The sequence below is a fragment of the Candida oxycetoniae genome (genome assembly GCF_023343755.2).
Source record: "Candida oxycetoniae strain CBS 10844 chromosome Unknown scaffold36, whole genome shotgun sequence".
Lineage (NCBI taxonomy): Eukaryota > Fungi > Ascomycota > Pichiomycetes > Serinales > Debaryomycetaceae > Lodderomyces > Lodderomyces oxycetoniae.
In genome coordinates, this window is record NW_026055464.1 from 13,180 (window position 1) to 38,712 (window position 25,533).

Here is a 25,533-nt window from a genome sequence, read left to right on the forward strand (position 1 = left end):
AATTGTATTGATATGGAATGAGTATCTAGTTACTCTTAGCAGAGCCTAAAAAGTATAGGGCAGAGAAAAATGGTAAAAATTGGAGTCAACCAGCCTCCAGACTCTAAAACTCACTATCGAGAAACGAGATAGCGAGTAGTCACCTAATAGACTCTAAAACTCACTATCTTGCTCCTCGATAGGGAGTTGAAACATTCTCCGTTTAGAAAAAGTTTAGTCTGGTTTCATAATAAGTTGCACTGATATAGTCTATGGGAATGATCAAGAGATTCTCTTTGTTAGCAATAGCTTATATATGGAAAGTACTAGATTTTCTTTGTTTGTCACATTTACACTATTATGTTTTAATTTGGTATTCTATTGTAAAGAAAGTGGGATTGTTTCTTGACATTGTTCCAAGATATTGAATTACAATAGATGGTAGAAATTAGCTACAATTCTTTTCTTTTTTCAATTGTAACTACACCACAATGGACCAGTTATCCACCTTGCAGTACTACACACCATACGCGACGTGTTTATTGCCTATGTAAAGATGCACGTTCTGGATGGAAATCAATAGAGTTAAGGCGCACACACCATACGCGACGTGTTTATTGCCTATGTAAAGATGCACGTTCTGGATGGAAATCAATAGAGTTAAGGCGCACACACCATACGCGACGTGTTTATTGCCTATGTAAAGATGCACGTTCTGGATGGAAATCAATAGAGTTAAGGCGCACACACCATACGCGACGTGTTTATTGCCTATGTAAAGATGCACGTTCTGGATGGAAATCAATAGAGTTAAGGCGCACACACCAAAAAGAAAGTGCCCGAGTAAACAGATTCAATCACCAAACGTGTGTCTCTTACAGCTCTAATAAAAGCAATCTTTGATAGAAGCGCGTTTCACAGAAAAGATTGTTTTCACAGCCCGTAATTTCTTTTCAAGTTTACAAGATAAAATTGTTTTCACTCCTTTATGATTTGAGAATTGAACAATTCACAATTACCCAGTTTGAAGACGTATTGGCTTGTTTGTTTGTTATAGATTCATTTGTTTCACATGTTTCTTTAACCTGTTGCGAGTAAGAAAAGAAGATATTGTCAGTTGACACATACGAGGTGTCAACTGATATATACATAACTTGTTGACTTGTTGCCAACTGATATATACATAACTTGTTGACTTGTTGCCAACTGATATATACATAACTTGTTGACTTGTTGCCAACTGATATATACACAACCTTTGTTGACTTTTGACTTGGGTTGCCTTTGTGATTTTTATTTTCCAAAATATTCAGGTAGCGCAAGAGATTTTGATAGTCTGTTTCGATAAGTCTCCTTTAATGAAGGCGGTGTTGATACATAATACACCGAGCAGAGAAAGATTCACACTACATTCACACCAGCTCTTGACACTTACAGGAACCGGGTTTTGACTCTATTCTCTATTGCATTTGGTGTCGACTCTATTCTCTATCGAGCAACACTTTGTAACTTGTTACAACACTATAGTTAGTAGTGGCGGTTAGTGGTGGCGGTTAGTGTGCTCCACTATCTCGCTCTGCTCGATAGTGTCTATGTCGATGTCTAGTGTCAATGCATTTCCTGTCTAAACATTATTACCTATAACGTAAAGCCACATAACTACCATAACTACTATAACAAAAAAAATTACGATAATGACATTTGTGGCAAAAATTACAACAATGACATTTGTGGCAAAAGTTTATCAACTCTTTGTAACTCCTCCTGGGGCAAAGAAAGGAAATTACACTTTCTCCGCTAATTGGATCCAGTCGAATCCACAAACTCAAAATGCGCTTGTACAACAATTCTCCAATAAAACCAAACCTACTCAGCCAATAAACGCCTTGCAGTGGTCCATCTTCCATCGTAACAAAAAAAAAAAAAAAAAAAAAAAATAAAAATGAAAATAAAAATATATTATTACTAGTACTGCAGATAGTATATCTACAACGCGACTAAAAATTAGTATCAGGTGGCAACGGACGATATAAATTGTAAACTTTCCACGACCTCTAAAGGGGGTGAAAAGGAGGGGGGTTACGGTAGTGTGTGTGGTACGTGTATGGTGTAAGGTGTGTGCGTGGGTTACGAAATAATTAAATATTTTCCTTAAGTATGGAGGATGGGGCTCAGTTAATAAACTAGGCGAGACAAGCGAAAAAAAAAGTATAAAAAGGACAGCAAATCGTAAAGTGGGAAAAGGAATTGTGTTGCAAAACTTTTCTTTTATATAGTAGGCAGAGTAATAACACCATGGTGGACGTAGAAGATGCTGCAGCTGTTGTTGTTGATCAAACTGTTACTAGCGTTGGCAGTAATATTACGACGACAGATATAGATGCTGGCTCATTTAAAAGCAGCTTACCTCCTAGGAAGAGAGCCAAGACGCAAGAAGAGAAGGAGCAGCGAAAAATTGAAAGAATATTGAGGAATAGAAGAGCAGCTCATGCGTCTAGGGAGAAGAAGAGGAAACATGTTGAGTATTTGGAAATTTACGTTGTTAAGTTGGAGGAGAATTTGAAGAAATTACAGGATGGGTATCAATCTGTTGTGGAAAAGTTGAATAAACAAAATGGGGAGTTGGAGTCAGTGACAGAAAAAAATGTTTTTGACTTGGGATTGGAAGATTTGGCTGAATTAAAGAGTCAAATACATTTGAATATGAATGGCGGTAGAAGAAGTTGTAAAAAAGACAGTTTGATTGAGGCAGACGAAGAGGAGTATGAAGAGGAGGATATGGATGAAGATTCGGAGATAAATAGAGAATCATTACAGGTGGGGAAAAGTATAGATTTGAAACCACCTGTAAAGAAGAGGAAATTATCGAAGAAGAAGGATACAAAAGTGACACAAGTTGTATCGACTCCAACACCACTAACCGCCACGTCCCCTAATACTATAACTACAACTACCACCACGACAATGACAATGACACCATTTGTCGATTCTACACCTGTACATATCAAAGCCGAGGATACTGAATCCCATTTAAAACCAGAAGCTGATAATACATTTTTCAACTACTTATCACCTGTCTCAATACATTCCCCAGTTAATTCACCAATTGATTTGACATTAACTGGTAACCTCAATCCAAATTCAAGCGAGGTATTTGACATGGAAACTAATAAAAATACGGTACTGGCAACTATGACTCAAATTGATTCACCATTATCAATAACAGAAGATTCAGGACTAGCCACTACTACACCATCATCACCATCATCATCATCATCACCACTACCACCACTAGCATCGTCGTCGTCGTCTCTAAGCTCAAGTGAGTCTAACTTTTCATTATATGAAACGGGGCAAAATTCAGCAGTGATTTTGTCAGTTGAACTAGGAAAACAATTGCAACAATCTACAGTGGGAAATTTAAATTGTAACGAATTGGTCAAATTGGCTATTGCTGTTTGAACCCAAGTGATAGCTCTCTGCTTGTCGGATATTGATCATGTACTTTTGCACCGTTTTATTTTTTTTGTACAGGGTCTATTATTTTTTTTTTGTATCAAGAACTAGTATATTAATTTGGAGAAGTCTGTAACCAGGTGGTTGACTATCTTGAAATTAATATACGTGGAAAAAAGTATTCTTGTACATGGAGAATATTGGACCTTGTATGGGGGGAATAGTACTCGTTTTGATTATATCATGATTTATAGCATTGAAGTAGCTGTCACTTACTAAGGGGGAAAACAGCACCAAGTGATTGAGTTTACAAATATAATTTCTTTTTTCCACGATACAATATAAAGAGAGTTGCATATTTCCAGTTTGATGGTCTGCAGCACCATTTCAAGAATTGTTAGATTCATTTGACTTTTTTGACGGCTCAATTGAACAACAACAACAACAACAACAACAACAACAACAGAACCAACAGAACCAACAACAACATCGACAAGAGTTTGATTTACTAGAAGAGTATTTGTGTTTTTAAATCACAAAGAAATTAAGAAAAAGGAAATGACAAGAGGTTTGTTTTTTAATAGGATTGGTTTAATTTTGATTGTTTTTATGTTCTTTTAATCACACTGGTGGAGATTTAATCTATTCCCCCCCCCTCCCCTTATCCAACAATTAATACATTATTTGGTTTCATTATTGTTTTTATGTTGACAAAAATAATTTAAAAAAAAAAATGAACTGAAAAATTTACAAAAAATCCAAAAAAAGTAAAAAAGAAAAAAAAGAAAAAAAACGAGCAAGCTTTTTTTTTTTAATCTATTCGATTTGGATTATTTGGTGTTTATTAATGATACAAAACGGAGTTGATGTGTGGTTTGAAGATATGTGTTTGGCTTTGTTGATTTTGAGGGATAAAAAAAGGACTTTTGTTTTGAAAACGTGTACTGCTTGATGGAATCGCAGCCAATTTGGAATAATTATTGACAATCTGAAATTGATGTTTACTGGCGCGCTTTCATTTATTGCTGCGACGACTCATCTTGGAAGGATTTGTTGTAGATTGTTTCCACTTGGATTAGAGATTTTCATTTAGTGTCGAGTTTTTCAATGGAAGCCAATTTTTTTTTTCACACCCAGATGATATGAGGTTGGAACATCTGTTATGATTGGGGATAGTTTGGTTGTTTGATTTGGTGGTGTTTTTTTTCTTTTAATTTGGGAAATTAAAACTTGGTTTGATACATGTTTCAATTTCAATTCTTTTTTTAGATAATTTTTCTTATTTTTGTTTTTGAATAAACAGGCAAAGTTGATAGAGAATATAGTTGACACTATTGAGCGAAGTTGATGGAGAATATAGTTGACACTATCGAGCGAAGTTGATGGAGAATATTGTTGACACTATCGAGCGAAGTTGATGGAGAATATTGTTGACACTATCGAGCGAAGTTGATGGAGAATATTGTTGACACTATCGAGCGAAGTTGATGGAGAATATAATTGACACTATCTCGCTTCGCTCGATAGTGGAGCAGCACCGGACGCGCCTGACAGAGTTTGTTGTAGCAAATAACTTTTATTACTATTCTTGTACAAATACTCTAATACAAGTTGCAATATCCCCAACGATTCGTCGTCCACTGAATGAGTATCTCTCTTTTATTTTCTTATCCTTTTCATTGTCTTTCTTTGCTGTTGCCTTTGTCCTTTTCGGTCTCTTATCAATTCTCGATTTGGCCTCACCGTTTTCATTTAAAGTAAACTCAATAGTATCATCACCATCACCATCATTGCTACTTTCACTTTCAATCAACACTTCAACTTCTGTTTTCTTCTCTTTGAATTTAAAGTCTCGCTTTTTCAAAACTAGGTCCATTCCGTTTTCACTTAGGTATTTTCTAGCATCATCATATTCAATCAATCCCATTTTGAATCTCACTTGAAAAACTACCTCCATTGGCACCTCAACCCTTAATTTTTCTATTCGAAACTCGGTTAGTTTCGTCGGAAGTGGATCAAAATAAAGGACTTGTCTTATTTGTGGAGAAACAATGGAAATAAGACTTTGGATCTCTCGTGATTGAAGTTTATGAAATGTTATATTATGGAGTGAAATTGGTGATTTATCATTTATCGTTGTTGTTGACGTATTAGACGGCAACAAATCCGGTTTCACAAAAAGCTTTAAAGGAACAGCTAGATAATCTGTCAATTGAACAAACGTTATCTGTGGAGCCATTTTGCAATCAAAAATTAGGTGAAAAATCAGATTCAATTATTAAGGCAAGAGTGAAAAAAGTACAAAAAAAAAAATTAAAAAAAAATTAGATGGTTTAGATTATTTGGTGATGTAATGGCTTTTTTCTTTCAACTATATTTGATAGCTAGAGGCAAATAAAAGTATATATTACTTTGCAATGTCAATAATACTAAGATTTAGATGCAAGGATGGCATGTTTAGAGTTAATACTGATCTGGAATCCACTTTTCAATCTGTAATTGATCAATTACTACCAAAATTACCGCAATCTAATCTCGAAGAAGCTACAGTTTCCTCTAAACCAAATAACGATCCAAACTCCACTAAAAAGTTACTGAGCATTCTTCACGAATCTGTATCTGATTTGAATCTCAAGAATGGTGATTTGCTCTACCTCAATTACGCTAGCACTTTAGCAGCAGCAGCAGCAACAGCAACAGCAGCAGCAGTAGTAACAAAAGCAGGTTCAAATGCACCTACGCCTTCAGCATCGTTTTCATCTGGTCATGGACCAGTCAAAGTACATCAATTGCCGGTAGACGACAAACTCGACCTTTTGGACGGAATGATACAAAGGCCTATTTCGTCCATGTGCCGTCATGGTGCAAAGGGAATGTGTGAGTATTGTTCTCCATTACCACCGTGGGACGAATCGTACCGCAAAGAACATGCTATTAAGCATATGTCATACCATGCATATTTAAAACAACAAATGGCCAAGTTTAACAAGAAGGAATTAGCATCGTCATATATTGCGCCTCTTGAGAATGCCAACTTTGCAATAAACTTGAATTGTAACGAAGGACACCAAAGATATCCTCGAGGTATATGTTCCAAATGTCAGCCCTCGCCAATCACGTTGCAGTTGCAAAAATTTAGAATGGTTGATCATGTGGAATACGCGCTGCATGAGATTTTGGATAATTTCATCAATGTTTGGAGATCCAGTGGGGTCCAAAGATTTGGATACTTGTACGGTCACTATGAACAATTTGAAAAGGTTCCCTTAGGGATCAAGGCTGTTGTTGAAGCGATTTACGAGCCTCCTCAGCATGGCGAATTGGATGGATTAACTTTACAGCCATGGGAAGACGAAAAATTAGTTGATGAAGTTGCCAAAAAGTTGGGAATATACAAAGTTGGTATGGTGTTTACCGATTTAACCGATTCAGGGAAAAGAGATGGAACTGTATTGTGCAAGAGACACAGAGACAGTTACTTCTTGACTAATTTGGAAATAATAATGGCAGCCAGGTATCAGGTCTGGAATCCCAATATTACAAAGTATAGTGCCACTGGTGAATTTAGTTCCAAATTTGTTACATGTGTTATATCTGGTGGGTTGCATGGAGAGATTGAACCGAGATCATATCAAGTAAGTGCAAGTGCTGAGTCGCTTGTGAAAGCAGATATAATCACTGGATCGACGCAACCTTCGCAAATTTTTATGAATGAGAATAATGATACGAGGTATGTTCCCGATATACAATACTCAAAAATAAATGAGTATGGATTGGAAGTGAAGAAAAATGCCAAACCGACATTTCCCGGTGAGTTTTTGTTAGTGTCATTAACCGATTCGTTCCCCTTAGACCCACAACCAATGTTCAGCAACCCTAGCACGAGCAAGAGCTATATTGTTGAGAATAGAGAGTTTTTAAGTCATGGAGACGATGCAATGGAACATTTTCAAAGCTTGAGTACCATTTCCAAATTCATTACTGAAAATGGTGCCAACTTGTTTGACTTTCATTGGCTTGTACATACTGTTAAATTGGGGATATTAAATGAAAAAGAAGTGGACTTGTTGTGTTTATATATAAAGCTGAAAAACCATGAGGATTATTTGAAATTGGAGGAAAGCGATGGATGGAAGAGTTTACTAACGATATTGGAACAAAATGCGTAGGCAAATTCATCCATGAATGGAATGGAAGAATAAATTCTTTTGATAGGATCTATGGTAAGTACTTGATATCTACAGCAATGTTGATAGAATCTATGGAAAGATTAGCACTCAAGAGTCTTTTCTTCCGAAGCAACAGTCTGAAGCTAAAGACTACAGAGTCTCTGGTGTCTCTAGTGTCTCGACACTATCGAGCAGAGCGAGATAGTGTTGCAACAAGCTACTGACACTATCGAGCAGAGCGAGATAGTGTTGTAATCAAACCTGTGTGTAAGGATACAATCAAACCCGTGTGTCTCTAGTGTCGCTAGTCAGCGTCTCTACTCAGTGTCTCTACTCAGTGTGCACCACTATCTCGCTCTCGATAGTGTCGAATCTACAGTAATGCTAGTCAGTGTGCACCACTATCTCGCTCTGCTCGATAGTGTCGAATCTACAGTAATGTCAATAGAATCTATGGTAAGTACTTAATATCTAAAGCAATATATGGTGAGAAAATCTACAGCAATATATGGTGAGAAAATCTACAGCAATATATGGTGAGTACTTAAAATCTGCAGTAATGTTAATAGAATCTATAGTAAGTACTTAACATCATATACAACAAAAAAGCTAATATCGGCTCTCGTGGTTGTAACAAGGTACAAAGTATGGCTCCACTATCTCGCTCTGCTCGATAGTGTCGTGCCGCTCGATAGTGTCGCTCTACTCAATAGTGGACAACTTGTCAGTGTTGGTTGCTACTTTTTAGAATTGAAAAGAACATTACCGAATCTACTAGAACGGTATTTAGAACCAACAAATACACGACCCCATGCTCCTTTCGTAATTGTACACTGCTGCACGACTCTGCGAGATCATCATCGTTTTTTTTTTCACCAGAGCATAAAAGAAAACAGTTCTTATAGTACAAGATAATTTTTCAGTTTGAGTGATTTTAACCATTGTGGTTTGTTTTTTTTGGCAGAAAAAGAGAGAAAGAGAGAGCCATAAGAGCTATAAGAACTATAAGATATATAGAAGATGTCTGTTCCATTTGGTGTTGATTTAGGTAACTATAGTACGGTTATTGCTTGTGCTAAGAACAGAGGTATTGACATTGTGGTCAATGAAGTCTCAAATAGGTCAACTCCTTCTCTAGTTGGGTTTGGTCCCAAGTCGAGGTATCTTGGAGAATCGGCAAAAAATCAACAAACCTCGAATATCAAGAACACCGTTGAGAATTTGAAGAGGATCGTTGGGTTGCCACATAACCATCCAGATTACCAGATTGAAGAAAAATACTTTACTGTTCCTTTAGTGAAAAGTAAGCAAAGTCACGGAGGCGTTGGTGCAAAAGTCAAATATTTGAACAAAGACCACGAATTTAGTGCCACTCAGTTATTGGCTATGTACTTGAGCAAGATTAAGGACACAGCTCACAAGGAGACTAAGGGTAACATTACTGATATTTGTTTATCCGTTCCAGGTTGGTACACCGAAAAGCAACGTCGTGCAGCAGCAGATGCATGTAGAATTGCCAACTTAAACCCAGTGAGAATCGTCAATGAAATGACTGCTGCCGCTGTAGGATACGGTGTTTTCAAAGCTGCTGAGTTACCAGAAGACGAGTATAAGAAGGTTGCCTTTGTTGATGTTGGTCACAGTTCTTATCAGGTTTCCATAGCCGCTGTTAAAAGAGGAGAATTGAAGATTCTTGGTGCCGCTTTTGATAAGCACTTTGGTGGTAGAAACTTTGACTATGCTATTGCTGAACACTTTGCTGAGGAGTTCAAAACCAAGTACAAGATTGATGTTAGAGAAAATCCAAAGGCATTTTACAGAGTTTTAACTGCTGCCGAAAAATTGAAAAAAGTTTTGAGTGCAAATACCCAAGCTCCTCTCAATATTGAAAGTGTTATGAACGATGTAGATGTTTCTTCATCATTAACTAGGGAAGAGTTGGAACAATTAGTCCAGCCATTATTGGAGAAATTGCACGTTCCAGTTGAGTCTGCTTTGAAAGAAGCTGGTTTGAAAGCAAGCGATTTGGACTCAATTGAAGTTATTGGTGGATCATCGAGAATTCCAGCAGTTAAAGATGCCATTTCCAAAGTTTTTGGTAAACCCTTATCTTTTACTTTGAATCAAGATGAAGCTATTGCAAAAGGTAATGCTTACATCTGTGCATGTCATTCACCAACTGTTAGAGTTAGACCATTCAAATTTGAAGACTATAACCAGTATACCGTGTCGTACTTCTGGGACAAGGAAGATAACGAAGATGAAGACCATTTAGAAGTCTTCCCCAAAGGTGGTTTGTTCCCATGCACTAAGATCATTACATTGTATAGAAAAGGTCCTAGTTTTGATGTTGAAGCTAAATATACCAAGCATAAGGAATTACCAAAAGGTACAGAGCATAATATTGCCAAATGGAAAATTGGCAATGTTAATCCAGGTGCAAATGAACCATCGATTGCAGTTAAATTGAAGTTGAGAAATGATCCATCAGGTTTTTACACTATTGAATCAGCACATACTGTTGAAGAACAAATTGTTAAAGAATTGATTGAGCCAACACCTAAAGCCAAAGACGAGGGTGAAGACAAAGCCAAAGGTGACGGTGAGAGCAAAGGCGAAGGCGAAGGAGAAGATGAAGACAATGATGAAGATGAAGAACCACAATATAGGGAAGTTAAGAAACTAGTTAAGAAGGATGAATGTACAATTGATGTTCAATGTGCAGCATTACCAGAACCTCAATTACAGAAATATATTGAAGAAGAAGCACAAATGATTATGGAGGATAAATTAGTTGCTGATACCGAAGAGAGAAAAAACCAATTGGAAGAATATATTTATGAGTTGAGAGGTAAGTTGGACGACCAGTATAAGGAATTTGCATCTCCACAAGAAGTTGAAAAATTGAATGGTTTATTGGAAAAAGCAGAAGACTGGCTTTATGGAGATGGTGAAGATTCAAGCAAGGCCAGATATATTGCCAAATATGAGGAGTTGGCATCAATTGGTAATGTTATTCGTGGTAGATATTTAGCAAAAGAGCAAGAAAAAAAGGAACAGTATCGTCAAAAGCAAGAAGCCAAACAAGCTGAAGCAATGGCTGAAAAAATGGCTGAAAATAGGAAAAACACAAAGTCCGAAGACAAGGATGCCGAAGGAGACACTAAGATGAAATAAGAGATTTAAAACATAGCAGTAATAAGTTTTATCCCATGATACGTAGCTGGGGGAAAAAAAAAAAAAAAACCAGCCGTTTATGAAATAATTTATCGTTATAAATGTAGATATATAAATAGGATACATATTGATTAATGTAAAGAAGTTAGTGATTCAATCGACACTACCGAGCGACACTACCGAGCGACACCATCGAGCGACACTATCGAGCAGAGCGAGATAGTGGAGCACACTGACTGTCCCCGACACTATCGAGCGACACTATCGAGTAGACTATAGTTATTCATTATACGAGAGTAGAAAGCTAGGGAATATCGTTTAAAATGAAAAAATGGCTAGTTAATAATTAACTCGTATACTCTTGCATTTCTGTTTTCTTTTTGAACTTGTAGAGATTCTTGAGCTGAATGAAGAACTTTACTAAAGCACATTCACACATTCACTCTCACTCTCTTCTCGTCACATATACACACTCTTCTACTCATATACATACACTCTTCTACTTATATACATACACTCTTCTACTCATATGCATACACTCTTCTACTCATATACATACACACTCTCTTCTAGTCACACATTCACACTTACACTCTTCTAGCCACATATACACACTCTCTTTTACTCATATGCATACACACTCCCTTTTAGTCACATGTATACAACACTACTTACTAACTCTCTTCTACTCACATATATACAACACTACCTCCTCATTGCTTCCTCATTATTCTCTCATTATTCTCCTCCATATCCTCCCTCTTCCTCCCTTCTCTCTTTCTTTCCAGCTTCGCTGGTAAGCATTCGCCTTTTGAATTGTTTTGACTTATTTTGAATTGACGAATGCTTCAATGCTCACACATGTGCGAGTCGAATCAAAGGGGAAAAAAAATTATCCAAATTCACAGAGTCCGAGAGATCACTTCTTCATTGTTATTAAATCAGCTCATACCACCCCCATCATCGCCTTTTCGTTCATTGTTTTCTACCCTCATCGCGCACTGATCCATTACTACCATAACTTGTTTTAACTGAGAAACGACTCGATTTAAGGCGATATTTATACACAAAAATTTTTATTTTACCCTAGCCCTCCTAGCCTCCCCCTTACCTAGCCTCCCCCCAGGATATAAATTTTTCGTTCGAGGTATAAACTGAGTGCAACTTCAAACGCGAAGATATAAGCTCTTACAAGCCCATTGGTGACAAAACTGGAAATCTTTGTTATTATCTCATTTTTATCCAGTAGCACAATCGTTGGCTCCATAAGCAAAGAGTATCAAGTGCTTTTTTTTTCCATCCTAGTCTATTGTCACCGTTGTCGTTGATCAAGGTGTTACTACTAAGGGCCATTCAGGAGAGTTAAAGATAATTTAGATTCCTCGAAAATACTTTCATTGTCCCCTCCTCCCACCCAAGATCTGTCGTATCACCTACCCCCTACCCCACCGTATTGAGTATTATCTTTACAAGTTTTATCATAACATAGTTTTCCCATCAGAGTGATTTGTCTTTAATTTTTCATGCCAAATACAAAGTCAAAGCTTTCCATAGCTATACAACAGGCAGATGTATTAGAACAAGAGCAGCAGCAGCAACAGCAACAGCAGCATCAGCAGCAACAGCAACAGCAACAGCACCAGCACCAGCACCATCGCACATACAGCCATCACACTTCATATTCTTGTAATACTACTACTAATAATGAGCCACCATTTCTGCAACAGAAACAGCGACATCATTTACGTACGAAAAGTGGCACTTTTCTACAATCCGGCCATCAGTCATCAGTAACATCAGCAACAACAAGTAACGAAAATAGTAACAATGGGAACTCTGGCGGTTTACTGACCACCAGGTATCGGTCATCACACATGAAATCCAGCACCGCTCATCATACCACAACAACATTGTCAACTTCCACACCAACAAATTCTTCATCAATAATTCACAATTTTAGTAATTTGACCAAGAGCAATAACGAGTACTTGAGTAAAGACAACTTGTGTGTAATCAATGATAAACTAAATTTGAAAGGGTTCTCTAGAACTCAGAATGGGCTAACTAGCTTCAAGCCAATACCCAGTCCTTCACTATTACCCAATTTGATACAACATAGCACTCCATATGTTTCAACAACTCCGTCGTCAGCAAAACATTTCAAGCCAGAATTGTCGCCTTTGAAAACCACGTTGGATGATGAGAAAAAGAGCTCTTTTATTGACAATAACGATAAAGATAAGGATAAAGATGGTTCTTGGTTAGGCCATAAAGATTTTAGCGCAAACGAAAGTTTTGATGATAGTGAGCAAGGACTAGAAGTGAAATCAAAGGGAACTCAATATCATTTGCACCATCATTATTATCAAGATATGGAACTTGAAGAGTCAAGAAAGAAACAGAAACTACGTGAAGAACATGCATTTGAACGGGCGAAAAAAGCCAACCTTGAAAACAAGAAAGATGGCCTAGACGTAGCGATGAGTAACGATGGTTCAGAAACTGAACTAGAAGGAGACAAAAGGGAAGAACGAAGAGTAGACGGTCTCGACGACGACGACGACGACGACGACGATAATGATGATGAGGATGAGGATGAGGATGAGGATGATGACGAGCCCATGAACCCTACAGATGAGGAGAATTTGCAAGATTACGTTCCTGGAGGTTATCATCCATGCTACATTGGAGAAGAATATAAAAACGGAAAATACACCCTTGTTCGTAAATTAGGCTGGGGCCATTTCTCTACGGTATGGCTCGCCAGAGATAACGATAAGCAATGCCATGTTGCTATAAAGGTAGTCAGATCAGCTAGACATTATACCGAGACTGCTGTAGACGAAATCAAATTATTGGACAAGGTTACAACTTGTGATATACACCATCCAGGACATCAACATGTTATACAGTTACTTGACACTTTTACGCACAAGGGACCAAACGGTGTACATGTCGTTATGGTTTTTGAAGTATTAGGAGAAAATCTACTCGGGTTGATTAGAAGGTACAAACATAAAGGGATTCCTGTTGTATTTGTTAAACAAATTGCCAAGCAATTACTTTCGGCATTGGATTTCTTACACAGATGCTGTGGAGTTATCCACACTGACTTGAAACCTGAGAATATACTTATTGAAATTGGAGATGTTGAGCAGATTGTGCGTATAGTCGAGCAAGAGAATCTTAAACGCAAATTACTGAAGAAGCTACTGAGGTCGTCTAAGAACTCAACTCCTAGCAGCTCTTATACTCAAAATTCAGCTTCTAAAGACGGGAAAACTGGGGACAAAATGGGAACTATCACGTCTCCGTCAAGTCAAATATTATCCCCTTCATTAGGCAGAAGTGGTCGCAGGTCAAGAAGGCAAACTTTGATAACTGGATCACAGCCATTACCCTCCCCATTGAGAACATTCAATAAATCGTTTACAAATATTTATGGGTTCTCTACGACCACATCAAACACACCGGTCAAGAGCCTTAGTATGAATACAAATCTAAACAACAGCGCAACATTAGCCATACCACTAGAAACAACAACTGAACGTCATGATGAGGACAATGACATTGAAGAAGCAGCACTAAACAATTCCTTATCCTCAATGTCAATGACAAACTCCAACTCCTACCAAGCAGTAAGTGTTGATCCGGTACAAATTCCCAATGATTCGAATTATAGATTAGATGATACTTCCGCTAAAGTGGATGATGTCATAAATGAAGATGAGTTGATTTCCGTGAAAATAGCAGATTTGGGAAATGCATGTTGGACAGACCATCATTTCACTGATGAGATTCAGACACGCCAGTATAGATCTCCAGAGGTACTATTGGGATACCATTGGGGTTGTTCTAGTGATTTATGGTCTTTTGCAGCATTGATATTTGAGCTCCTCACTGGTGATTACTTATTCGATCCGCGAGATGGCAAATCTTACTCCAAAGATGATGATCATATCGCTCAAATTATTGAATTACTTGGGAACTTTCCTCGTATGATGTTGAAGGAGTCAATTTATGCCCGTGATTTCTTCACTTCTCGCCACGAGTTGAAAAGAATAACCAAATTGAAGCCATGGGGCTTAAAGGATATTTTTGTTGAAAAGTACAAATTCTCCATTCTGGACTCAATTGAAATGGCAGATTTCCTTTTGCCCATGTTGGCCTTGAAACCTGAAGATAGAGCAGATGCTGGTGGAATGCTTAACCACCCTTGGCTTCGAGACGCTTTAGGGTTGGAAAACGTGGTTTTAGAAAGACCCGTTGGGGGTCTGGGTGAGGATATTCCAGGTTGGTCTAAGGAAATCTCTACTGCTACTACTACTACAGCAACTGTTAATACTACTGGTACTGCTGCTACAACAGTTGGTGTTGGTGTTGGTGGTGGTAACCACCTGGTGGCATCTTCATCCTCCTCCTCTTTTTCTTCTTCTGCACCAAAGCAGTACAACTTTCACTGAAAAAGTTTCTTTATAGAGTTTATCCCTTGATATATAATTTTCAAATCAACCATTGTATCTTGAGGCAATTGGTAGCTCTTTGCTCTTTCTTCTTTTGTCCTTGCCGATATTCATTTATGAATTTTCCGGATATAGATGTTGACGGATAATAGTTGCTTGATACCGATATATAAGTTTATACAAACATTGACCCCACCTCTTGTCATTTAAGATGCTAAAGATTGAGCAAGAAAATCTACTTATACAGAAAACTTTAACTGAGCGGTTATTCCCTGTAGCAGGAGACTCGGTAAAGTCATTAGATCGTATAATCACTGACTTTGATTTCACCACATATCACCTCAGTACCATTCCTGGAGACAAGACCAAACTACTTGTATCCATCAATCTCAAGTGCTGGAACGATTTGCTTAAATATGGCGTGTTGGACTATTTAAGATCAAAATTTCAAAACTTCAATAATTTGACTATTTTGGATAAAGCTCAAGCTGAACAAGGATACAATTATTCACTTTTGTTGGATACTGACGCGGCATCTCGCGATGACGAAGAGACAAAATTAACATTGATTGAAAACTTGAGCTTGTTCAAGCGTCATTCAATAGCTGCTCCTTTCCATAAGGCTTTTGAAAGGTATGACGAATTGGCCAAGAAATACGCAAATGCAAACACCTATGCCGAGGAAGTCCAGCAAGAATTGAGTAATGAAGAGGTTTTAGTTATAAGATATAGAGGTGCTGATGAGACCATATACTTGAAACCTTCATTTGATAGAGTTACTGTTATTTTCTCAACTTTGTTTCAAGATGAGACCGATAAGATTTTCGGTAAGGTTTTTTTACAAGAGTTTGTTGATGCTAGAAAGAGATCGGTACAAACTGCACCTCAAGTTTTATACTCCCATATTGAGGCACCTTTGGACATTCAAAACTGTGTTCAAGGTTCGTCTAAGGATGAAAACAAGGGATACGTTACGTTTGTATTGTTTCCTAGACATTTGGTTCGTGGCGATAAACGAGAAAATTGTATATCACACATTCAAATGTTTAGAAGTTATTTCCATTATCACATCAAATGTTCAAAAGCATACATGCATTCAAGAATGAGATTTAGAGTCAAGGAGTTTTTGAAGATTTTGAATAGAGCTAAACCGGAGAATTTGGATGATGAAGGAAAGGTTATTGAGAATAGAAAGACTGCTAGTGGTAGAAGATTCGATGTTAGGGTATAAGGAAACAAAAAAAAAAAAAAAAAAAGGGGGAACAAATTGATATATATATATATATATATATGTACATGTAGATATACAATCAACTCTTAATTCTACTGTTTTGGTTTCTTTACACCATATTTACTTCTCGATGACATTCTATTAGCAACACCGACTAGATCAAAGGCCCCTCTAACCAAATGGTACTTTACACCAGGCACATCTTGAACTCTACCGCCACGAACTAAAACAACATGATGCTCTTGCAAATTGTGGCCCTCTCCGGGGATTAAAGCACTTATCACTTTCCCATTGGTTAATCTTACTCTACAACACTTTCTCAAAGCTGAGTTTGGTTTCTTTGGCTTCAAAACCATTATACGTAGTATCACACCCTTTTTGAACGGACATCGTTCTAAATCTGGTGATTTTGTAGGACGCTTTTTCACAGGATCAAAATGCTTTGATTTGAGTATTTGGTTTATAGACGAATATCGTAACTGCTGAGAAAACTGCGTTGCTTGAGAAGTAATGCCATTGGTTTTTGGATGAATACTTTGAATCGACTTGAAATATAAAGTCGAAAATTGACCTGAAGCCGCCGTTGGTAGTGCCATTAACGAGCGACCACGTAATCCTAACATTAACCTAAACATACCTTCCAATTTCTACAAGCCAAACCCGTGTCCTACCTACCTATTACTACTAGTTCCACTGTTTCTTTAATTCCCCATATATTAAACTTGAAAAATTTTTTTTTACTTACTAACCACTAAAGATTGAGAGAAAAAAAAAAAGTTGATCAAGTAAGACAAGGGCTAAGTTATCCAACTTTTCGGTGGATAGTAGTAGTGAATTAGGGTAGGTTAAACGATGCTTAGAAACGTGATATCAAGGGGAATTAGGTTAGGTCAAAGGTCATTTGTTACGACTTGCAAAGCTACGTTGTTTCGCCAGAGAACAGCTAGTAAGCTTTGCTCATTTTCGCATCAATCCCAACCAAGTTTGAGTCTTAATTTTACTCGTTTATATTCCGGATTCCCAGCATTGACCAGAGAGGAAGCAAAGGAAAGAATTATAGAGTTATTAGAAGGTTTTGACAAGGTGGATTTTAAGAAAGTTGGCGAACTTACGGAATCATCGAGTTTTATTCAGGATTTGGGGTTGGATTCGTTAGATGTGGTTGAAGTTGTCATGGAGTTGGAACATGAGTTTAATATACAAATACCTGATAATGAGGCGGACTCGATAAAGACTGTAGGCCAAGCAATTGATTATATTATGAAACAGCCCGACGCTTGTTGAGTAACACCGACTAGCTTGGTACAACACTATCGAGCAGCACTTGGTAGCCTGTTACAACACTGACGAGGACTAGGGATACTGAGTAGCTGGCAGCTCCAAAACCCAAATTATACCGAAAAAGGCTGAAAAGTAGGACCTTGTGATTCAAGTATATATGTGCAAGAGATGTGGCACTTTGGTGTAGAAGTTTAGTAGTATTTACACATATTTATCAACAAAAACGAAACCTGATAATGCATCTCTTTTAACCCACAACACATTTGCTTTATCGACAAACCTTGCCTATTAGTAGCTTGGCCCATTACCAACCTTGCCTATTAGTAGCTTAACTCATAACTTAGTCATTGTCGCAAAAAAAATTCCATGTCGCTAATCTCTTTCTACTTGCGACATCGATTACTCGCCAATGAAATCAAACTGAAAAATAATACAAGGTGATTAAAGCATTTCGTTTTGGTTCAGTAAAGAAGAAATGGTTTCAGTATGTTATAATACACTAGAGGAGTCGAGAAGAGACATATGGAGGTGGAGGTAAAGGAGGAGTAATGGAAGGGCTGTTGGGATTTCAATGTTTGAAACACATTGCTAACTTATTTTTTATAGTACGTCAAAGGTCCAGCTTATAAGGCAATTTCACATTTTGGGAAATTAAACCCCCCTTTAACAAGGTCATACTTGCCAAACTTGGTGTATTGGGGTGTTGGTATTGGTGCTGCAGTTGCAGTATTCACAGAAGGTGTTCCTTTGTTCCAACAAACGTTTTACGAAAAGATTCCGTTTTTTGGTCAACATTGGATTAAAGATGTAGATCCAGAAGATGTTCCACAATAAGAGGCCAACACTATCGAGCAGAGCGAGATAGTGGAGCAACACTTTGCACCTCGTTACAACCACGAGAGCCGATATTAGCTTTTTTATTGTATATGATGTTCAGTACTCACTATAGATTCTATCAACAAGTAAAGGGCTTATAAAGAAGTAGGAGTTTATATATATATATATATATATGTGTGTGTTGCATTTAAGGAATATATTCAACTATTTCAGTACCATTTCGTTTGATATATTCACGATCTATCAAAGTCTCCAAACAAGCTTTTAAAGCAATGATTGTCACTGGTCTTCGTTTTTCCAATATTACCATGGATCTGTTTAGTAAATCCGTCACTGTTAAACTCTTTTGAGCTTTCATGATTTTCACAATAACACCTTCATACTCTTCTGACCTATTATGGTCAACAATTTGATTCACCTCTTTTTCAATAATGTTGTGGATGTTGTCCTTTGCATCAAGACTAAACGATCCGATTTTAGCCAGTTCTTTAATAGGAGGAAGTTTGACTTTTGATGATGAAAGGGCTCTGAAATCTGAATTATAATGCACTGTGTTGCCTATTTGATCTAGGATTTTGGTTTTGCCCTGGTTCATAGTGTTTAGAACCGATTGCAATAACTTCAAATCCATTCCTGTTTCTCTCTCTAGCTGACTCAAGCTGTAGGTAGGCTTTTCTGTGAATAACACTAAAATTGTAGCCTGTAATAAATTGGCCGATATTAAAACTTCACCCTTGGAGAATTGTCCCGCAATTGTCAATTGGTGCAACTTATAATTCGACCAATCTATTTCTCTGTTTTTATACTTTGAGTCCTTTTCTTGATAATGCAACTCAAACCTGTTTAGTAAGTCTTGGAGTTCTTTAGGCATTTTTATATGGTCATGTTTCTCATTTGGTATATCAAGCCAAACTTGCTTTTCCAAAACCAATGGAGTGAACTCAATCCCACCACTCTCATTGAAACCTTCTTTAATTGACTTTGACGTCTCTAAATCTCCAAACATTGCCAAAAGACCAGACGCGGTTTCCGTCTCGAGCGCTAGTCCTACCAACTCCTTTGCAAGTTGATGCTCCTCCTCTATCCTAACAGATCTACCCAAAAGCAATCTCCTTGAAACTTCTTTTTTGTAAGCACTCAAAAAGTCTTGTTTGTTTTTCAACGCCTTAAAGAATAAAATAACATGCAGTTTGATTTCATGAAACGAAACCAGGCAGGCTATTCGCGGGTACGCTTTGAACATGGACTTGAAATAAGTGTCACAAAACTTGCACAACTGCTGAATAGTATACAAATTGTACTCCTCAGAATTGACGACTTCTTCCAATGCGCTTTTAAGCTTGCTCTTGAATTGATCATTGCCATTGAGATTTTGTTCCCGTTGATGGTCAAGAGTAGCAAAAACTCTCTGTGCGTAAAATATTATGCTTGGGTACTCATCTGTAGAAACCAAACTGCTGCTACTGTTACTACTACCGCCGCCATCACCACCACCACCAGCACAATACTTCTTGAATGAGTCCGTTAGAACAGAAACACAATAATTTTTCCACTCAAAAAGCAAAAATGCCACGGCATCTAAACCGTGTGTTTCTTTAACCTCGAGGCAATACTTCCACAAAAGTTGCATCTCGCGCGGCGACTCTAATAAATCAGCAAAACTAGGCGTGACAACGCTTTGAAAGTCTTGGAAAAGCATTCGAAACTTCATATCTCGAAGTAGAGATTTGACAAAATCGTCAGATTTGTGACAAGCTGCATAAAATCGACATTCGTCATCCATAATTTTAAACAATTTTTGTACTGAAACACCACGAGAGGAATCATCTTTTGATTTCAAAGCGTCATTCGCCAGTATAATTGATTCAAGAACCACTTCCAGGAAATCACAAAGTTCAACCTCTTGATTTTCAGATTGCGCCTCCATAAAAGGTTCCAAATCCGTCATTATAGTCGTGATATCCTGATAAAGTTGCTTTAGCCTCTTTTTATCTTGCTCGCTGCCTTGCTTATCCATATCCAAATAGTATATCAGTACCAAGGGCATATGCACATTACAATAAATGTCAAAGAAAAACCGTTTGGCAAAACTTGAGTACCCAAATTCAACAAGTTGTTTCTTTGAATAATGCAGTAGCAAGTATTTTCCATCAATAAATGAAAAAACTTTACTCATCTTGGAAAACGCATTATACCATAAATTCCAGCTTTTCAAAACGTTTGTAGCCCGTTTTACAACCATTTCATTACTGGAATTGTTCATTTTAAAAAGGTCTTTGCTTTCCCCACCCAAAAGCGTCTCGTTAATAATCCCCTTCAAATACTGTTCCAATTTTTCAAAAATCACATCTGCCAATTCTCTCATCTCGGCGTGTTTGTACCTACAAACATTCTCCACTAAGCGATGAATGTGGGCTGTTGAATACCCTAGAGATCTGCCCTCTATGATCCGATCCATAACGGTGTATAAAATCGACTTTGTTTCTCTTAGCAACCTTTCAACACGTTCAGTTGTGCATACATCAACACCACCACCAATTTCTCCAGACTCTAGCGGTCTTTTCCTCTTCATAAGCTCCGTACCATTATTCTTATATTGCCCACGGCTATTTTTCTTCTCTAGCGAGCTTGATGAGGTGACCAAGTGTGAAAATGTTCTTTCACCTGGAGGCGTTCCTGAAACTGAACCCAAGTCTAGTACTTGCGCAATTGCTTTGGGCATAGGTGGTGCAAAACCGTCGTAGCAGATAATATGAGAGCTGCTGCTGGTGGGCGGGTAATATAAAACTTCAAAACAAACTCTCTAGTACCAGTTGTCTCCTTTCTTCTTTACCCCAATCTCTTCTTACTATTACAATCCCAACTTCTTTTCTTCCTCCTGTTGATATACATTTTATTTTTTCGCGCTTGTATTATCGTTCATCATCTCATCTCATCTCATCTCATCTCATCTCGTTTTATAGTGGGATAAGGTTAATGATGATGGAGGAAAAGACGGAATCCACGCTGCTGGTTCAGGTTGAGGTTACGGATCCGAAACATCTCACGACAATATATAAGAAGAACGGCACATTTGATAAGCAAAGGAAGGAACTATTAGAGAGTTTCAAAACTTCTAAAACTTGTGAAAATCTACTACTCAAACTACGAGTGATGATTGAATCCAAAGTGAAGAATGATCCGTCGATATTGATGAAGAACAAGGGTAAAATGGCTGCTTTAATCTTGGGCGAGATTGTTAACCCTAATAGTGGGAATATGCAGAGTAGCAGTGGTGAAACCACCAATACAACTCCCAACAATAGCAATAGCAGTAGTAATGGCAATAGCAACAACATAGCCACCGCCGCGCCAACAGCACGCTCAGAGGATAGCATCTTAAGCATAGTTGATAAAGATATTCAAGAAAAGATTATCGACTCGTCGGAGTTTCATAATTCTTTAAAAATAGAGTTGATGGACGTTAGGAGAAAATTGCTTGGTATTAGCGATGAAGAGTTTGAGCGTATGAAAGCAGAGGAAAGAGCAAAATTTGAAAAGCAAGAGGAAGAAGCAATAGCAGAAAAGTTGAAGTTGGAACAAGAACGGGAAGAGAACGAAACGCGTAGTTTTTTCCAGGGTAAAAGTTTTAATAACGGTACGAATGTACTGAGCAGTAATTATCGTGTGGGTAAGCCAATGACTTCACATTACCGAAATGGAGACGACAAACTGGCACAAGAAAAGAATGAAAGGAAAAAAAAGGATAAAGTTCCTGTCATGATGTATTAATAATTATGAACATAACTTGCGTGAAGGGGGAGGAAGAAGAACAGATTATAATAGTATGTTCCAGTTGTTTAATTTATTCGTCTAATTCAAAGATGTCATTAGCTATAGCCATCAATTTCTCAACTACTTTGCTTTTATAACTCAATTCCTGCGCACTGGAGGAGTTATCGCTCAAAAGAACTGGTCCCCAAATGATAGCTAACGATTTGGCATTCATTCTATTACGTGCTTCATTAGCTGCAATCTTATTCAAATGGAATATCAATGCTCTCAAGGTGAAATATGAACCGTCAGGCAAGTTGTAAACCAAATGGTGCAATTTCTCAGCCGCCAAATGTTCATCGGTCAACTTGATTGTTTCAAGAAAAGATTGCAATTCGGCATTTGTCACTAATGGTTCTGGCAAATTTGCAAAGTAATGCTTTAGCAATGAAGCAATGCAGAATATATCTGCATCCAAAACATTGTCTGGATCAATGTTCTTCCCAAGTTGTAAATAATTTGTAAAGTTTGAGTCTATCAACTCGCGCAATTTTGTTACTTGACTAACATTGGAACTGGTACGGTATATGCCAACCAAGTCAATGCCATAGGTTTCAATTATTTCGATACATCTCCTAACTAACAACGGCACATTGTCTATTCCTGCAAATGTAATCACTTCTTCTATGGAAACCCCAAACGTTGGTTGCTTGTAAGTTACGATTGAGTTAAAAGGTTTGGGCCCATTCAAGTTTGGCGTTGAAGGTTGACTTGCAGGGTCTAGCGACAGGTAACTTTGTTGAGCTGGGTTTGAAGCGGGTGATGTAGACGTAGTCAATGAGTTTTCATTGTCGGCTGTAGCACCTTCGGTTTGCGGAGTTGTCTTTGGCATTAAATTGCCCGAGTATGGGGCTGACAAAGAGTTAGGAGTAGTGGTAGCAGAGGACTTTGTCCTGATGTGGCTCCATTGTTTGTTGGGAAGTGCTGCCTTGATATTACTGGTGGTATTGACTATTCTACCAGAATTTGTATTACTAATATTGTTGTTGTTGTTGTTGTTGCTGCTGCTGCTATTATTATTATAGTTATTATTATTGTTGTTGTTGTTGTTATTATTATTATTGTTGTTGTTGTAGTTGTTATTGTTGTTGTTGCTCAAAAATGGTTTACCAATATCCTTAGCTTTTATTAACGAAGGGTGGATGTGATACTCTACTGGTACAAGAGACTTGTTTGAACTTTGATTTCCATGCTTTATGAGATATTCATACAAATCCTTTTCATTATCGACAGAGCTTGCCATTGATCTCATTGATGGTTTTGACGACTGTAAGGGACTAATCAATACACCTGAATTCATTATTAAATTTTCATTCCACGTAGCGTATTTTTGAAGCTGAACATTTAATGCAATATCCATTTCTAAAATCAAATTTTTCAACTTTTTCGCATTGTTGGGACGATGTATGATTAAAATTTCGTCTTTTAATTTCTTGCATGTTGCTACTTTTGCTTTGTACTCCAGGTCTGCAAGATCAACTTTCTTTTGCAAGTCATCCTCTTGTTGTTCAATTGTTTTGTTTTTTAAGCTAAAAGATTTCTTGGACGGATCTGAAGCCTTTAGTTTTTCCAAATCTTCACACAAATGGTTGTACCTAGTTTTGGCTTTATCGGCAGCTCCTATCGACTCGATACAGTCTCTATCTTTCCTCCTATACTCGTCTTTGATTGTCTTTCTCGATCTTGCTATTGTGGCGATCAAGGATGTTAGTTCGTCGTACATTGTGTTCATCGCTGCTACGAAACTAGATCCCACGCCAAACAAAGATTCGTCAAACTCAATGATTTTCTCCATTTGAAACAGTAATGAATCCTTCTTCAAATTTCTGGTATTATGCTTCATACTTGTTCGAGTATTATTGGCCAACTTTTTCAACTGATTGTAGTGGTCATCCTCAATTTGAGCTTTTCTCTTGATGAATTTGCTAAACTCCTCTCCCGTGGATAAGCTCTGTTTCAATCTTTCCAGGAGGACTTCAAGAGCGGAATCACTATTGAGGATGGTTTTGATCTTCATATCGCTTTCGAGTAGATCATGCGATGCTTGGTTTTTATTACTATTAAAGGAAAAAGACGGTGCATGTACCGTCGAACCTAAAGACACCTTAGCAGGTGTTGGTGGCAATGTTTGCTTGGTATTTGTCATGGAATCCGAAGTAGCAGCAGCAGGAGCAGCAGGAGCAGCAGGAACAGCAGGAGCAGCAGGAACAGCATTAGCATTAGCCGGCGGAGTACTCAGCGACGCATTTGGAGCACCACCATTACTTGTACTCTCTGATTTATCAACCATATTCAATCAACAAGTCCCCCCCCCAAAAAAAAAATTTAAAGTAAAAATCAAGAAACGACAAAATCAGGTGAGTAACTGTTTAAACTGGTAGATTTTCCTTTCTTCTGATAAGCGGAAACTTCCTTCACGTGTTAAAGATGCCTCTCTCTGTCTTGAAATAGGCTTTAAGCACAAACTAAATCCATCAAAATGGGGTGGGGTGGAAGGGGGGAAGGGGGGGAAGGGAGTTAGGTGTGTCCCTCTATTACGCTTTATTCTTTTTGAAGGAAAAGTTGGCCAAACATATTGAGCAATCGTGCACTACCCCCAATTCTCTTTAGTGTACCCCTGAACGCATGTGGTAGCGCGATAACAAGGCTAGAGAGAAGGATGGAATATTATGGAGAAATTAGCTTGTAGGTATAGTTATATTAGACGATAAAAGAGGGAAAGGTTTAAAGAGAAGAAAGTGATAATAGAAGAAAGTGATAATTGAGAAAGGGTTTACGTGGGATAATTGAGAAAGGGTTTACATAGGTTTGGTTTCTTTTTAGAGCAGTTGCTTAGATATTCAGAATATGTTGTTTGAAAACGGCTAGGCTAGTATGTAGTTGAACTTTATAGAATCAAGATGCTAGTGAAAATAGAGAGTAGAGAGTAGAAAGAATAGTTAATTGAGTTGCTTTTGGTAAGTTCAATTAGTTCAACTAATTAAACAACCCCGTGTGTTATGTTCTGTCCAACAGAACATCTTATAATAAAAGCTAAAGGCTACTAAAGACTACAGATAAGCTTCAGATCCAATGTACCAAGAACCTTTTCCTTAAATAATTTCCAAGAGATATTAAGCATTACCAT

General features: G+C 37.7%; 11 protein-coding genes across 11 annotated transcripts; 7 read left to right on the plus strand and 4 right to left on the minus strand. All coding sequences in view use genetic code 12, as the record gives it.

The window, feature by feature from the left end:
* Positions 1–2,274: 2,274 nt before the first annotated feature.
* Positions 2,275–3,441, plus strand: HAC1 (transcription factor; the record flags this gene model as incomplete). The annotated part of the gene is made up of 1 exon (XM_049324824.1): positions 2,275–3,441. The coding sequence occupies one exon, from the start codon at positions 2,275–2,277 to the stop codon at positions 3,439–3,441; it is 1,167 nt and encodes a 388-aa protein (XP_049179416.1).
* A 1,576-nt stretch (positions 3,442–5,017) lies between these two features.
* KGF56_003488 (uncharacterized protein) lies at positions 5,018–5,674 on the minus strand (the record flags this gene model as incomplete). Its single annotated transcript, XM_049324825.1, has 1 exon — positions 5,018–5,674. One exon carries the CDS (start codon positions 5,672–5,674, stop codon positions 5,018–5,020), a length of 657 nt encoding a protein of 218 aa, XP_049179417.1.
* Positions 5,675–5,852: 178 nt separating this feature from the next.
* NPL4 (Npl4p) lies at positions 5,853–7,604 on the plus strand (the record flags this gene model as incomplete). Its single annotated transcript, XM_049324826.1, has 1 exon — positions 5,853–7,604. The coding sequence occupies one exon, from the start codon at positions 5,853–5,855 to the stop codon at positions 7,602–7,604; it is 1,752 nt and encodes a 583-aa protein (XP_049179418.1).
* A 1,020-nt stretch (positions 7,605–8,624) lies between these two features.
* MSI3 (adenyl-nucleotide exchange factor) lies at positions 8,625–10,781 on the plus strand (the record flags this gene model as incomplete). Its single annotated transcript, XM_049324827.1, has 1 exon — positions 8,625–10,781. The coding sequence occupies one exon, from the start codon at positions 8,625–8,627 to the stop codon at positions 10,779–10,781; it is 2,157 nt and encodes a 718-aa protein (XP_049179419.1).
* Positions 10,782–12,304: 1,523 nt separating this feature from the next.
* Positions 12,305–15,244, plus strand: KGF56_003491 (serine/threonine protein kinase; the record flags this gene model as incomplete). The annotated part of the gene is made up of 1 exon (XM_049324828.1): positions 12,305–15,244. The coding sequence occupies one exon, from the start codon at positions 12,305–12,307 to the stop codon at positions 15,242–15,244; it is 2,940 nt and encodes a 979-aa protein (XP_049179420.1).
* Positions 15,245–15,455: 211 nt separating this feature from the next.
* On the plus strand, positions 15,456–16,475 carry ARC35 (Arc35p; the record flags this gene model as incomplete). The annotated part of the gene is made up of 1 exon (XM_049324829.1): positions 15,456–16,475. The coding sequence occupies one exon, from the start codon at positions 15,456–15,458 to the stop codon at positions 16,473–16,475; it is 1,020 nt and encodes a 339-aa protein (XP_049179421.1).
* A 92-nt stretch (positions 16,476–16,567) lies between these two features.
* Positions 16,568–17,098, minus strand: KGF56_003493 (mitochondrial 37S ribosomal protein uS12m; the record flags this gene model as incomplete). The annotated part of the gene is made up of 1 exon (XM_049324830.1): positions 16,568–17,098. The coding sequence occupies one exon, from the start codon at positions 17,096–17,098 to the stop codon at positions 16,568–16,570; it is 531 nt and encodes a 176-aa protein (XP_049179422.1).
* A 229-nt stretch (positions 17,099–17,327) lies between these two features.
* Positions 17,328–18,590, plus strand: KGF56_003494 (ACP1; the record flags this gene model as incomplete). The annotated part of the gene is made up of 2 exons (XM_049324832.1): positions 17,328–17,711; positions 18,363–18,590. 2 exons carry the CDS (start codon positions 17,328–17,330, stop codon positions 18,588–18,590), a joined length of 612 nt encoding a protein of 203 aa, XP_049179423.1.
* A 190-nt stretch (positions 18,591–18,780) lies between these two features.
* RTT101 (cullin) lies at positions 18,781–21,315 on the minus strand (the record flags this gene model as incomplete). The annotated part of the gene is made up of 1 exon (XM_049324833.1): positions 18,781–21,315. The coding sequence occupies one exon, from the start codon at positions 21,313–21,315 to the stop codon at positions 18,781–18,783; it is 2,535 nt and encodes an 844-aa protein (XP_049179424.1).
* A 431-nt stretch (positions 21,316–21,746) lies between these two features.
* KGF56_003496 (uncharacterized protein) lies at positions 21,747–22,364 on the plus strand (the record flags this gene model as incomplete). The annotated part of the gene is made up of 1 exon (XM_049324834.1): positions 21,747–22,364. One exon carries the CDS (start codon positions 21,747–21,749, stop codon positions 22,362–22,364), a length of 618 nt encoding a protein of 205 aa, XP_049179425.1.
* A 73-nt stretch (positions 22,365–22,437) lies between these two features.
* On the minus strand, positions 22,438–24,696 carry RGD1 (Rgd1p; the record flags this gene model as incomplete). Its single annotated transcript, XM_049324835.1, has 1 exon — positions 22,438–24,696. The coding sequence occupies one exon, from the start codon at positions 24,694–24,696 to the stop codon at positions 22,438–22,440; it is 2,259 nt and encodes a 752-aa protein (XP_049179426.1).
* Positions 24,697–25,533: the final 837 nt, after the last annotated feature.